General features: G+C 43.8%; 2 protein-coding genes across 5 annotated transcripts in view; one reads left to right on the top strand and one right to left on the bottom strand.

Moving 5' to 3' along the window:
* arhgap28 (Rho GTPase activating protein 28) overlaps positions 1–1,592 on the top strand; it is a 31,655-nt gene extending 30,063 nt beyond the window's left edge. For all 4 annotated transcript variants that reach the window (XM_062521532.1, XM_062521535.1, XM_062521536.1 and 1 more), the window contains exon 15: positions 1–1,592. This exon is cut by the window's left edge and continues 256 nt beyond it. The gene's annotated coding sequence lies outside the window, so the exon portion shown is untranslated.
* Positions 1,593–2,835: 1,243 nt separating this feature from the next.
* The window catches only part of lama1 (laminin, alpha 1), a 62,869-nt gene continuing 50,704 nt past the window's right edge, over positions 2,836–15,000 (bottom strand). Inside the window, exons 45-63 of the mRNA XM_062521912.1 lie at positions 14,532–14,675; positions 13,878–14,011; positions 13,512–13,659; positions 13,152–13,276; positions 12,755–12,905; positions 12,480–12,624; positions 11,843–11,984; positions 11,340–11,454; positions 10,190–10,357; positions 9,810–9,961; positions 9,172–9,357; positions 8,465–8,648; positions 7,684–7,790; positions 6,440–6,629; positions 5,657–5,809; positions 4,780–4,933; positions 4,395–4,522; positions 3,894–4,110; positions 2,836–3,417 (exon numbers count right to left, since the gene is read on the bottom strand). Of these exons, the coding sequence (XP_062377896.1) occupies positions 3,257–3,417; positions 3,894–4,110; positions 4,395–4,522; positions 4,780–4,933; positions 5,657–5,809; positions 6,440–6,629; positions 7,684–7,790; positions 8,465–8,648; positions 9,172–9,357; positions 9,810–9,961; positions 10,190–10,357; positions 11,340–11,454; positions 11,843–11,984; positions 12,480–12,624; positions 12,755–12,905; positions 13,152–13,276; positions 13,512–13,659; positions 13,878–14,011; positions 14,532–14,675 (2,904 nt within the window). The 3' untranslated portion in view covers positions 2,836–3,256. The remainder of the gene's footprint in view (positions 3,418–3,893; positions 4,111–4,394; positions 4,523–4,779; positions 4,934–5,656; positions 5,810–6,439; positions 6,630–7,683; positions 7,791–8,464; positions 8,649–9,171; positions 9,358–9,809; positions 9,962–10,189; positions 10,358–11,339; positions 11,455–11,842; positions 11,985–12,479; positions 12,625–12,754; positions 12,906–13,151; positions 13,277–13,511; positions 13,660–13,877; positions 14,012–14,531; positions 14,676–15,000) is intronic.

Below are 15,000 nucleotides of genomic sequence, written 5' to 3'. Positions count from 1 at the left end.
AACAAAAACAAAAAACAAAAACAAAAAAGAACAACAGCAGAGGTGCGGACTTGACCTGACACTGGTGACCCGCGCCACCTGAAGGATTCTGGCTTCTTTTGTTTTTTCGTCCCAAGCCTTTTTTAGTGTTGGAGGAAGGAATTTCCAGCTTATCTTCGCCAGACAATAAGAGGGGGGGAATAAAGGACTAATCTGGTTTTGGGCACAGTGGCATTTTCAACACGCGTCGTATCAGAACCTGACCGACAGAAAGAAAAAAAAAAAAAAACTACAATGCTGGCCATTGGGATTCTTTTGTTTCCGTGCCAACAACGGGCCACAAGGTGCAATAGCCCACTCCACTATTTCGTTTACCAAGCAGAGGCCTTGGCAACCAACTATGTTTACCACTCTTTCACTCCAGAGGCCCAGAGAGGTGTTTTAAGAGAAACAAGAAAAAAAGACAAATGTACATACAGTATGATATTTATACCACTAATTTATCCAACCTTTTTTTTTATCATCATCATTTATGTACCATGTTAAACCACCACTTTTGTACTGTTTTTATGAACTGCATGTGTGTTCTAACTGAAGTCATTAGAACCTATCACACTAGTGTATTATGTGTTACGTATGTGCCGTATGTATGTCTGACTGTTTGAATTTATAGAAATGTTTACCTCTGCTGAAAAAAAATGAAGGAACCTTATCATGGCTTAAGATGGACTTTGGAATGGGGAATGAACACACACACACACATTTAACCTACCTGTGGCTGTGACCACATAGCAACACTAAACACACACACACACACACACACACACACACACACACTCAAACTGATACACACACACTCACACACAAACTGATACACACACACGCACACACGCGCACACGCTGGCACTCACACACACATGCTGGCACGCACACACACACACACACACACAAACTGATACACACACACACACACACAAGCACTGAAGAAGACACTGACGGCTTTCTAACTGCCACTGCCCAACATAACACTAGGAATCCGGTCTTCACATTCAAGAGACTTACAATGGGAGCTGACAATGTGATGCATATTTGACATCTTTCCAGCATTTATATATACAGTATATATATTATCAGACTGATGTCCCTGAACTCTTTACATGGTGGGCCAGGTGGTTCACGTTCACACGATGACCTGCTAACATTGTCCCTCACCTGCCAACAAACTAAAACTCTTTTAGTGTTGTGTAGTATGGCGCTTTGACCCTTAATACCTGCAGCAGCTGCATTGACCAGTAAAAGATCGCTTACATCGCTTGCAAATGCTCAGGAATGGTATTGCTGTTATTTTATTATTATATTTTCTCTCAAAACATCAGTGTAGCAAAAACAGACCCTTTTGTAATGTAAAGGATGTTGTGTATAATGTACTCGAACGTGTGCTCCAAACAGCTGAGGACTTAGTACTATTTTGTTTTTATATCATCATATATTATGCCACTGCCAACCATACTTCTGTTTGCCTTGAAACAACAGCTGCTCTGGGCTCATGAGATCATACAGTATATCATGAACTACAGCATTAAATGAAAACATTGAGAGAGACAAGAACAATGTACCACGTGTTGAGGTGATTCTGTTCTGTTCTTGTTTTTCCCCCTTCCTATGCTCTTAGTTCCTTCATTAGCCTGTACTAATTGAAATACAGCTGTTAACAGATGGCCTATTTTAAGGGGGAGTGTACTTTTCTTTTTTTGAGAGGACATACAGTACCGCACAATGTCATTTGAGAATGGCTTCCAGTAAAGAGCATAAACGTGACTCGCTGACAGACTTTTGTCCTTGTCACGGTCAGCCCAAAGGGGTTGGCTTGATGGTGATCTCCTCTCTTTCGATATTGATGAATGGCGATCACTTGTGACAGGACATGATTTAGAGGGTTCATTCACTTCTCAACCACATGAGCTTTTCCTTAGGCCTTCAAAAATATGCAGAGCATGTCAAACAAAACCGTACGTTATCCATCATAGAGTTAGCCTTTGACACAGTCCTTTAAAGGCATTATTCGTGCATGACTATGGCAGAATGCTGCTGTCAAATGTTGTTGAGAAAGAGCATTAGAGTGAGGATCATCCTCCTTATTGTTTGTTTTCTGAAGAGGTTTGATTTGGTTATGGTAAAACAATTACGTCTAAAAACAGTGAGTAATTTTTCAGAATGCTGTAGAATTGCTATGGGTTTACAATAGAAACATATTCTTAATATTTGTCATTCTGAAGAGGGTGGTGAATAGCCAGGCATGCTTGGTTTCCTGCTCTGTATATGCTTACAACACCTAATCTTCCTTTTTCTGCAGTTTGCTCCCAAATACTCCCACCATTATATTTCCACCACCACTATGGCTCCACACAAAGGTATTGGGACAGCCAAAGAAGCTCAATGAGGCCTGAGGCCACTTTGTGATTGGCTGGAATCGTTTTTTTTAACTTGGTCCACAGGTGTACACGCAGAATCATTTGCGTGTGTGCACCTATTTGTTTACAGTCCATGGCATGCACACACACACACACACACACACACACCGTACAGGCAGAGGACTGAAGAGCTGAACTTGACAGTGATAGAGACTGTTCGTGTTAGAGTTGTTTCCAGGTTTCCAATGCTCAAAGGGACTAGATTCAACCCCAGACAGCAGTGCAGTTACAAGTATCTGACAGGTCTTATCATGGTCATGACCTTTACCTCAAGGCTCAAACAGATACAGTATACGACAGTTAAGGATGTTTTTCACTAACAGCTATAGATGAACTCATGAATTTAAAGGACAAAATCAATGGTAATGACGTTTTTAATGTTTTTTAGTGGCCATATTTATTTTTCTATTGACAGCAGCCTTAGGACAACACTTACTGTAGTTGGGCCTCTAATATATTCAAGGCCATGGCTGTTAATTACGAAGTCAACAAATAAATAAATATTTACAAAGGCATTTTCCTGAGAATTTCATTGCATTTATTGCATTGTAACAGACATGATTCTTAAGACATTTTTGAAACCTTTGAAATACTGGTGACCTTTCCAAACTTCATAGAGACATTCACTAATGTCCATGACTCAAATGAACATTCAAAACATCATATTTTAGACAAACAGCGATTAAAACATTTTTTTTCCCAAAATAAAAAATTAATCATTTAATTTTTTTTATACAAAACATTACACAAGGAGAGGTACGGAATGTTCCGTGGGCAGGGAGGAAAGGGGAGGCAGGGAGGGCGATCTAGGTGGACCTTCCGGGACAGGAGTTCGGAGAGACGCCATGAAGGAGGAACGCTGAGCCAAAGTCCAACACGTCAGTCACATGACCTTTGTAAACACGCAGGTTACGTATGCAGCCAGGGAACGCAGCCCTGGTGGTCAGGCAGTTCTGCTTCACGTCAGCTGAGAGGGAAGGAGAGAAGACAGAGGCTCTCAATATCAGGAAGGAGAACATGAATGCTATAAACAGGAATTTGTGACGAAAAAAACAACAACAACATGCTGTACACACACATTTTATAATATTACACAAAAAAAGGAAAAATAGGACAGTACAGAAGTAGAGAGAGAGAGAGGGAGAGGTATATTGTTCTATATTGTTCTATATTGTTCTATATTGGGATGTGCACTCAGCTACTTTTCTTACACAAGGTTTATTGTTCCCCACCTCATACCTGGATATATCGTTTTTGGAAAGAGAGTGGGAGAGAGAGGAAGTTTGAGAGAGAGAGAGAGAAAGTTTGAGAGAGAGAGAGAGAGAGAGAGAAGTGCAGTATATAGTTCCTCATACCTGGATATCTGTCCACATACAAAGGGTTTTTGGAAAGACAGAGCGAGATGGAGAGAGAGAGAGAGAGAAGTAAAATAGTTCCCCATACCTGGATATCCGCCCACGTAGATGGGGTTTTTGGTCTCGGCGGAGGTGGACGAGAGGTAGGGGTTGGGCGTGCTGACGGTGAGGCCGTCCACCGTGACGCTGATGCTGTTCTTGAACTTCTTGGCCACCACCGTGTGCCAGCGTCCATCACAGAGCCAGCGGCTACTCCTGGAGGACGCCGAGAGACGGCCCGCCCCATTGTTCACGTTAAACACCACCTGTGTACACACACACACACACACACACACACACAGACCACAGACCACACACAAACACATATAATTATGTAACAGCTTCAAAAACTTCACACAGGGCACGATAAGACTAGAATGCGGATACAGAAGCCAAATAAAATGAATCACCTATTCAAATACCTTTTCATGCTTTTGTATTACAACAAGCTGATCTGATTAGCTCACTAAATGAAACAAAATATTTGGATTTCCAGATGGATTTATGACTATGTGGGACGTTTATAAGTTATTGATTATTGATTATTTACCTGTCCGTTGACCAGCTCCAGTCCGATGGCGTCTATCTTGGGGCTGCTGACGCCCAGCAGAACTCCATCCACTCCGGTGGAGCGGAACTCCAGGCTCACGGTCACGTCCGAACCCACATTATAGCCCTCTTTCACTGGGGGAACCGAGCGACAACAGAGAGAACATTAGATCAGGGTGCAGAGATCCCGAGAATATAGAGCATGGATGCAACATAGAACATAGAGCATGGGTGCAACATAGAACATAGAAGTAGAACATAGAGCATGGATGGTTCTCCATGATTAAGGGAGGTACATGGTTTAGTGACAAACCTGAGTAAGTTAACTCAGAGTAAGTGGCACACCTCCTAATAGAAGAGCTGTATGCATGTCTGTTTGCACCCACCGAATGCTGCGTATCCTGTGCCGTTAAAGAAGGTGCCCTCCTGGATAGAGCTGAAGCACTCTCCAACGCCATGAGCCGAGAGCGGCGTCCTCATGTTCATCTTCACGCTGTTCAGCAACACACCCTGGACGCAGGCCGCTAGGCTGTGGGTCACCTGAGTCAGAGGAGAGGCCGGGGGGGTGGGTTACGTAACAGCCAAGGTTACAGTACATACACACAGCACTGGCATTGACCTTTACATCTGAGCGCGTGCGATCCGATGGCACTGATCTACTACTACTACAGATTACTAGAGATTCACTTTCAGACTGGACAACTACTGTAGCAAGGGTCTAATTGTATTCACGTTTGATTTGCCATGACGCAATTTTGTAACAAGAAACATACAGTATGTGTTTCATATTCCTTAGTTGGAAGGTTGGCATCTACTGTATGCCTTATGTTGAGGTCTGCACTCTGCAGGGTAGCCTACTACGTTGAAATGTTTGGCCTGGTGCACAGGTGTAAAAGTCCGGCTTCAGAAAGTAAAAGCTCCGCCACATTTTTGTTCCAACCTTCCACTTGATCAGCTGATTCTAATCAGCACAGCTCTTAAGCCAGGTAGATCAGGTAATAAGTGAAATCACCTGTGTTAAGCGCACAGATAGGACCAATTCATGGGTGAAAGGGACCTGATGAAACCTATGAATACACAGCAGGACTTTTACTTTCTGAAGCCGGACTTTTACACCTGTGTGTGTGTAGAGTAGGCCTAATGTACACTATTGGATCAGCCTGAGTGCAGTTTCCTTCCTTCGTATTCCAGGGACCTATGCACTAACAAAGCAGCACTTCATGTAAACACCAGCTGGGTCTGAAGGTGAGCTTGCAGACGTACATTTCCGATCCTCCGGGCGGTGTAGGTGGCCGGCAGGCCCCCCAGGTAGAACTTGCCCTCCACGTCCAGCGTGTGCCCTTTGACATGGACCCGAGCGGACTCCTCGCTATCCACACTGATCGTAACACTCTTCTTACCGAACTCTGCCTTTACCTGTGTGCGTGCGCACACACACACACACACACACACACACACACACACACACACACACACACACACACGCACACACACACACATAAACAAGATTAAAGAAGATAGAGACAAGATAGAGACAAATAAAGATAGACAATAGTAAACAGATAAAAAATAACAACCCCAATCAAGAATAAGGTATGAGTAAATTAGATAAGAATCCTTACAAACTTGAGGGTGATTAGAGGGAAACAAATGAGTTCACTAGGAAATACAGCCAGAAGTTTGTCTGATGTTGGCAAATGCGTTCGGCAAACAGTTTGCCATCACGCTTTGTCAATAATGGCAAACTTCCAGTGAACTTCTGGAAAGTGTCTTCTGACAAATCTAATTATAACATTGCTGCAAAGTTAACCACAACGGTTTGCCAGAAACCTATTTGCATGTGAAAATGTGACCTTGCCGCATACTGTAGTTGTGCCAACTGTTCACCAGAAACCTGAAATGTTTGTAAGGGAGTATCACACAATATGAGAGGCTATATTTGTCCCTGATGTTTACCACTAATGTTGACCCATGTTGAGTCATAAGGTCATAAAAGTCATAAGGGCAGGGATGAAGTCACAAGTGGATATGGCAAACATGACTTACCGTGTGCCAGAGGCCGTCGTTAATGCGAATGGGCAGCTTGGCAGTGGCGGGGCCTTTGCCCAGGTCACAGGTGAGGGAGAGGTGCCCACCCACCACCTGTAGCACAGCGTAGTCTTGCTGGTTGGCATTGGCCATGTAGAAGAGCACGCCGCTGCCAGCGAACGTGCGCACAGACAGTTTCACAGAGAAGCTGCAGAAACAACACATGATCAGTCATATAATAATAATGAATTAAAGTAGTAAAGAAGTAAAGTTAAAACATTTTAAATCTTAAACTTGACACTTTAATGACATATTTATTTAGAGGGCCTGTCCTTTCAAGAACTATACCTCTTGTCTTTTCAAGAGCTATTTTACACAGTATCTGAAAAAGCCTCTCGGGACAGATATGTACGTATATCTATACATAAGAAATGTATGCAATATTTTCTGAAATGCATTTTGGTATTGCCCACCTACTGTAGTACAATATCTGTACTATCTAAAGTAGAGGACAAGGAGATGAAGATCAAGTTTCATTGGAGGACTGATCCTAAATCAGTGAATGAGTATGCAGCAGATACGGTGTGGCCCAGAGGACCAACACAGGAGTCCCTCTTCTGCTGTGTGAGCTCGTTGTGCGCGTGAAACTCCATCATGAAACTCGAGCATGAATAAGAGATGAGTAAACAAAGAGAGAAGGTGGGAGGCAGAGAGAGAGAGTGAGAGATAGAGAGAGAAAGAGCTGAGCTGAGCCCGGAGACTGTGATGTCATGGAGAGGCCATTACCTAATGAGCGGCTATTAAAAATGCACTGTTTTCTCTACTTGATGTGAGATGAGTTATTAAGCATGAACACATGCACTGAATGAGGACCAAAAAGCACTACTGAGCACTGAGTGATGAGGTTCTTGGTGTTGGCTCTCAGGCAGCCAATAGGGGAGTGATGCACACTGTCTGTAGGGGATAAGAGCAGCGGTGTTGTGGTGTCTAGTGGCCGATGTCATGTCCTATGTCATAACCACAAACAGATGTTACACAGATGTCTCCCATTTTTTCTGGCTACTTTCCAAATAAAAAAGCTCATATCCTCTGCCCATACTAGGCTTCTGTTATCAGCTGACCTGACAAACGATCCTTCGAGGCATTCCTCGGTTTTATTTTCTCCAAATATGGACTTGTTGTGTGTGTGTGTGTGTGTGTGAAAGGGGGGTGGGGGGTGGGGGGGGCCTCAGGGGTGAATCGTGGATGGTGGTTCAGCTCACCTCGTTCTCACTGTCCTGTTCTTGAAGGCCAGGAGCATGTGGCTGTTCCTCGAGAGTCCGAACTGGTGCGACTCCGAAAGAGTTGCTGTGTCGTCCATGGTAGCACACTGTTAAAGAGAGAGAGAGAGAGAGAGAGAGAGAAAGAGAGAGAGAGAGAGAGAGAGAGAGAATATTATGATAAGAAAAGAAGAATGAGTCATCCAGTTTCCACTAATTAATCACTCAGGCAGCTAAAGAATGCAGCCCAGTCATTATCACATACTGTACTGTAGCCAAGAATGCCGCTGAAATGCTCTTATGAAATAATGAGAAATGTTTCTGATGGACCTCTTTGGAATGAGAGCTACTTGTGCTCTAAAGTACTCGAGCATCACAAAAGATTATTCTGATGTCTGTGATGTGCCGCAATTCTGATGTGTGGGGCAAAGACTTGGGAATTTGTGAATCACAATGCCCTCACCACACACACGCCTTGCTTTGATTAGTGCTGTAACTGTGTGATGTGAGGTCATTTGTTGGTGGGGTTGTGCTGGCATCATTTACATAGTTGCTTTAGTATTCATTCTCCTAAAGGTATTCAAAGTTGCTCAGTAGCTCACACAATTTGAATTCAACAGTGAGGCATTAGGACACTTGGTACACATGTTATTCTAAAAAGAGAGAGTCATAGCTTGTGGTCTGTAATGTTTGAAGGGATCATTTGTGTGTGTATGTGTGTGCGTGCGTGCGTGTGTGCGTGCGTGCGGGCGTGCGTGCGTGTGTGTGTGTGTGCAGTGCTTACAGAGGTAGAGCCTGGTGTGATGGCACTGAGCTGGTTGGGGGGCGTCTGGGGCAGTTTGGCCGGCTCCGGCGTGGGCTCTGCGTCCAGGTCGTCGGGCAGAACCACCCGCTTGGGCCGCTCCTCAAGCAGACAGCTGTCCATGTCCACTCCCTCGTAGCGCACGGCGCTGGACAGGTCCAGTAGTCTGTCGAGAGAGAGCAAGTACAAGGGTCAGCGGTCAGTACTTTAGATCAAAGATTCTAGAACAGAGCTCCGCTCTAGAATCTTTGCTTTAAAACACTTACAGCCGAGATACAAATGGTGTTACGGAGCATAATAATTGCTTTAGAACACAATGGTCTAATTTTCTGGAATGTATGCGCCGATATCACGTCTGGTGTAGCCAGTTACAATAATTACACAGGAAACTAATTGTTGAATCAGTGACGTGATTGGTGTAGACAGCCAGATAGGCTCAAATGTCTGAAAGAATTCAGACAGTCAGATGCAACTATGAAAAAAAATACTTTAGAATGTGTGTGTGATTTAACAAAAGCTATACATGTATCTACATATTAAGTATTTTTGTTTATGAGTTTTCTTCAGAGCAGCATTCTGGTAGTCTAGCCTTATCTAAGTGTTCTTTTCTGTGTGAAACAATTTCTTGCTGACGCTTGGTATCTCTGTTTTTCTTTTGTCTTCTGTTTCCCGATGCTTCCCCCACTCACTTGTTGTCCAGGGCGATGTTCCTGATGCAGCCGTAGAAGGAGGTGGTGGTGGGGAGGACGCTGCTGCCCTCTCCTGGCGGCACTCCTCCCATGTAGAAGCGGCCCAGGATCAGGGAGCCTTTATCGGACGAGGAGCCCAGCTTCACTGACGTGTGGTGGTCCTCGTCCACCAGAACATGCATCGTCCTGAGGAGAAAGCCAGAATGACCTCTAATAAGTGTGTGTGTATGTGTGTGTGTGTGTGTGTGTGTGTGTGTGTGTGTGTGTATGTGTCTGCCGACATGCAGGACCGTCAGAATAAACTGCCAGAATTTGAGAGTACACTTGATGTTTCAAAGCAGACTAAGAGTACAATTTACAAGCACACTCAAGCACAATACCATAATAGACATTATTTAATTGCTTTAGATGTGATTTCAGAGTAGGGAAGAGGGAACACAACTTCAATGGTGTACACAATGGAGACATATTATATAAACACTAAGGCATTGTAAGTGGTGTGAGAAGTATTTACATGTTCAGAGTTGACCGAGCATAGAAAAAAAAAAAGCGTATCCTAAATTCCTCGCTGAATGGGGGTGAAAACATTATCCTTTCACCATGGCAACCCAGTGTGTGTGCGAGTGAGCGGGGTGCACCTTTTGCTCCTTTGCAGGATGAGCGAGTGCTCTTTTCCATCAGCGAAGGTTCCTGTCGAGGATCTGATGACAGCTTTGTGGGAACTCCCGCCCACGGCCATGTTTACATGGACTTCCAGCCGACCAGACACAAGCATGGCCGCCAGGAAAGGCTGGATGGAGGGAGGCGGAGAGGGGGAACGACAGAGCGAGAGAGAGAGGGGGAGAGAGAAACAAGGAAGGAAAGAAAGAGATAGTTGTTAAGTATTAATTAATTATTAATACATGTTAATAATACACTTATGAATTATCACTGTACACTTAAGCTGATCCTAAGCGTGAATAACCACTTCAGCCAACACCAGCGTCCTAATCCTAACAACAGACGTATTGTATTGTACCTGCTGTGTCTGTCGACGCTTGCGATTGGCCATCTTGCCAAAGCCAGCAAAGATCAGGCCGGTCTCGTTTCTGCTGGAGAAGGTGGCCATGAGCTCCATCAGGGGGTCCAGGCTGACGGGGGGCATCTCCAGGAAGCCCCCGCCCAGCACTGAGATGCTGCGGATGGCCTATGGGACAGACAGAGGTAGGCAAAGCCCATAAATCAATCGTCACATACTGTGGACGGACTACAAACACACAGAGTTAAGGCTCGTTCACACCAAGAACGATAACGATAACTATAACTATAACGATAACGATAAAAGCGTCCACACTGGCCAACGACAAGAAGTGTCTCTCCTCATGTTAATGAATGTGATGGCTAGAATATTATGGGTTCTGATTGGCTGTTAGCTTTTTATCGTTCTCAAAATCGCTCTGAAAGTGATCAACAACGATATCGTTCTTCATGTCGTTATCGTTATAGTTTAGGTGTGAACGTTGTCATTCATATTAATGAGAGCGATATTTATTTATAGTTATCGTTATCGTTATCGTTATCGTTCTTGGTGTGAACGGCCCTTTATACAGTACATACGGGCCTATATGTCAATCGTCACATACTGTGGATGGACTACAAACACACCGAGATATACGTGTCCATTATGTCAATGGTCACCTGCTGTGGATTGACTAAAAAACACACAGAGATAAACTGCACGTGTCCATATGTCAATCGTCACATACTGTGGATGGACTACAAACACACAGAAATATGTGTGTGTCCATAAGTCTGTCGTCACATACTGTGGAGAGCTATACATGTCCACATGTTAATCGTCACATGCTGTATATGGGCTATCACCACAGAGACACGTGTAAGTTCATCTGCTTTCATCACACTGTTAAGTGTGGATGGCCTCTATGCTACCTAGAGGTATGCAAGTCAATCAGCACAAGCGAGGAGCAGAGGAACTCACAGGGTCATGTAAATATACCAAATGTGTCACATTTCATAACGTCCTATTTTTCAGGAGGGTAAGAGGTGACATTTCATCAGTCTCTACATTGTTAGACATTTGTTCAACAAAATACATTATAAAAATGGACTATGTAACAGATACCTCTGGATATAGTCAAGATGAAGAATTCTTTTTCCTCAGGTCTTACCGCTAGAACGCAACCTTTCTTGACGCCGTAAGAGTCTCGGAGCAAGTCGAAGTTTGTGCGAGCAATCTCCACATTCTTGATGCATCCTACGTATGATCGTGCCACCACCTGCCTCCTACAGAGAAGAAACACAAGCATTCAATTAAAGATGTAACAGCTTTTGGCCCCAGCTGTGACGCAACTGGCTGGGGCACCTGCACCGCACACCGGCGACCCGAGTTCGATTCCCGCTCCATGGTCCTTTCCGGATCCCTGCTCTCTCTCCCATTCGCTTCCTGTCACTCATACTCCACTTTCACTATCAATAAAGGCATTAAACGCCCAAAAAAATACACTTTTTAAAAAAAAAAAGATATAACAGCTTTTATGTGAATAATGAACATATTAAGTTGTGACCCATGAATTCTGTTCAGCAGCAGTTGCTAAGGGACACCATTTACAGTAAGACATAACCCAACCGTGGAGATCTGTGTTTGTACGGAGATCTTCACTGTCACTCTCACCTGATTGGCCGAGACTTCGGAAGGCCTCCGATGTAAATGGGGTCGAGGTCGGAGCGATTGAGGTCAGACGCGGCACCTGGAGCATCAGCCTCGGTGACCTCACGGTCGGTGGGGTTGTCTGCTGCCATGACGGCTAAATAGCCTTTGGAAAACAACACACATTTCATCATACCGTGTTTGTCATTCCACTGGGGTAAACTGTAAGCCAGCATGTTCATAATACTATACTATGCATAATCACCATTTATTCACACAGACGCGTTTCGGCGTTCTGCCTTCCTCAGTGTGTTGAAGGCAGAACGTCACACACTGAGGAAGGCAGAACGCCGAAACGCATCTGTGTGAATAAATGGTGATTATGCATAGTGCAGCCTTTTTTCTTGTTGTTTTTCAATGATAGTTTATACTTTGGTCAGCACTCTAAAAAACGTTATAAGTCTTGAGTGAAGCCTGCTCCTACCCTTACGAACATAATACTATGCTCATACTATGATGACTCGAAATTCAGCAAACAGGGAGCCAATATCAATGAGCACTACCTCTATTATAGAGTCATAAACATATCAGTCATTCAACATCATAAGACCACAAAAAAACCCTTTTATTTGATCATTGCTGGTTTAAAACTGCGACCTACCTTTTCGTTTATTTCTCTGCAGGGCAATTTTGTACCAGGTTCCTGTGCTGTAGACTTTCTTCGTTGTCATAGTGAGAGGTCCAGATCCCAGTTCAAAGGTCAAGCGTACTCTTCCATCCACCAGCTCAATGGACAAGAAGTCTCTCTGCAAAAGTATTGGAATAATATTTAGCGCCCTAAACATTGTGCTTATCCTTTTCTTTCAACATTCATGTTGCAATTGTACATGTTATACCACAAGAAAAATGGAATGCTAAATGTGAGGTGCATATTACCGTTCCGTTTGAAGCCAGATAGAGGAGCAGGCCGTTGGGGGAGAGAGTCTTGAAGAACATGACGATGCTGGTGGCTGTGGAGCGTAGAGACTTCTCCACCACGGAGTATCCGCTGCCATCAAAATGGAAGGAGGTCTCCTCTGCCTGAGGACTGCAGTGCAAAGACGAAGGAGAATTTGTTTATTTTTGTATTTCGATCATGTTTATGTTTAAGTTTATGTTTGTAATTCTAATTAGCCATTTAATTACTGTAGGTATGCAATTATTTACACAGTTGGACTATAAAAATGTCAAGATAAATACAAGTGAGGCAAAACAAAGCAAAAGCAGTGATCAGCAACTTCTATGAAAAAATTGCTGTGAAAAAATAATATGCTTTTGAAATATATGGCAGCACCTCTTGAAGCAGCCGCGACACTGCCCTTGTCTTTCTGCATAGTTCCACAGTCCGATGTTCTTCTCATTCAGTGAGGCTTCTCCCATACAGCCTTTGAACTGTGTTAACTTCACTGCTGAGGATTTCTACGGAGACATTAATAAAATAAGGGTTGAGCATTGTATTGAAAAACAAATCAGGTTTGTTCATTAAGCCAACCTTAATTTTATTAGGCTTATGGTTTCAGACAGCTAAACATTTGACTTCCTGGTTGAAGGACTGAGATCAACTCATCGGATGATAGGTACGTCTTGATATTACAAGTAGCAGCTGTAATTTCTGGTTACACACTCCCTTTCATTTCATTCACTTTGGTCTCACCTTGACTTGGCCACCTAGACCACCAACAAATATCCAGGTGTCCTTGGTGATGTCCATGACAGTAGATGACCCTGGCGCTGTTTCCTTCACTGGGGGTAGAGGCAGAGAATCCAGCTGCTGAATTGTAAGGGTGCCAAACTTGCCGAAGCTGTGAAAGCAAAGTTCAGGGTTTATTTATGTATTATATACATATTGTTACGTTATTCTATAGTGCAATCTAGAATATATTATATGTACAGTATATGAACTAGAACATGAACATGAGCTCTCACAAATCAAATGATACAGTACTCTTCGTTGGTAGACCGCTCTTACTTGGTGTCACAGGAGTTAAGGTTTGGTTGTGTTCATAAATTTAAAGTTTACCGAGTTGCATTGATTCGCTGCCACTTGTTGTTGTTGATCTGCACGTTGGGATAATCCAGCTTGACATGCCCTGACCCAGAATCCCACAGGAATGACACCTTCCCATGGCGCGTCTCCAGGGCCATAAAGTCCGGCTGATAAAGACACATCAAATATCATAATGCAAAGCAGCCAAAGAACAGAAAGATGCACACTGATGCTTAGCATTCTGAAAGACCCTTTATATGAACCCAGGGGCACTGGTGGGGGCTGGGGGGTTTGGTGGAGGCACTTGGTGGGTCCCCCCCCCCACCCCCGAAAGCCCCCCTGATAATACTATCAGAATTATTGTCTGTCACAGGGCACACATTTTCAAGCAGCTTCCCTTTTATATGAACCAATCTAGCAAAGTGAGAGTATTCACATTTCAACAATAGCTGCCTGCGGGTGTAGATTCGTACTCATGAACTTCAGTTCACATGCAACGTTTGTTTTTTGCTCTGGCATTTAATACCTCTGTGCTCTATTTTGCTATATGGCACTACACTGCAGGCTATATGGTGTGTGTTAAATGCTATGCTAAATGTCATCCTGGCCTGCATGGGGAAATGTATAAGCTTGTCACTGCTAGAGTGATACAGATGATGCCCAAATGTGTTTGAGTTTGAGGCTTACCGCGGAGCCGCTGCCCATGTAGAAGAGCAGGTTGTCTGGTTCGGTGGTCTTCACTGTCAGGGTGATGGTGTTGATGTTGCTGGCGGAAACCTCAGGCTTGTAGGCCCTGACGCAGTCATGCTCTGCCAACACGGCCACTTTGATCTGGGAGGGAGAGGAAAAGAGGGGCAGAGGGGGAGGGCTGTTAGTGTCACTGGATTTGTCAGTCAAAGTTGAAAAGGTAAGCTGTTCAGGGAAGGAAACTGATAACATAATTGAGCCGTGTGAAGACTTTTATGTGTGTTGTTTTTACTGAAAAACAAGACGTTTTTAAGAACAAATAACAGATTTACATGTTTTTTTCCCTCCGAAGAGATGATAAAATTATGGGCTTGTTATGAATTTGTCAAGAGACTACTTGAAATCCTTAAACTTGAAAACTGTGTGTGTGTGCATATATACTGTATGTGTTTGTTTGTTTCTTTGTGTG

This window comes from Sardina pilchardus, chromosome 19, assembly GCF_963854185.1.
Source record: "Sardina pilchardus chromosome 19, fSarPil1.1, whole genome shotgun sequence".
NCBI lineage: Eukaryota > Metazoa > Chordata > Actinopteri > Clupeiformes > Clupeidae > Sardina > Sardina pilchardus.
This window is presented reverse-complemented; position numbering and strand designations above follow the sequence as displayed.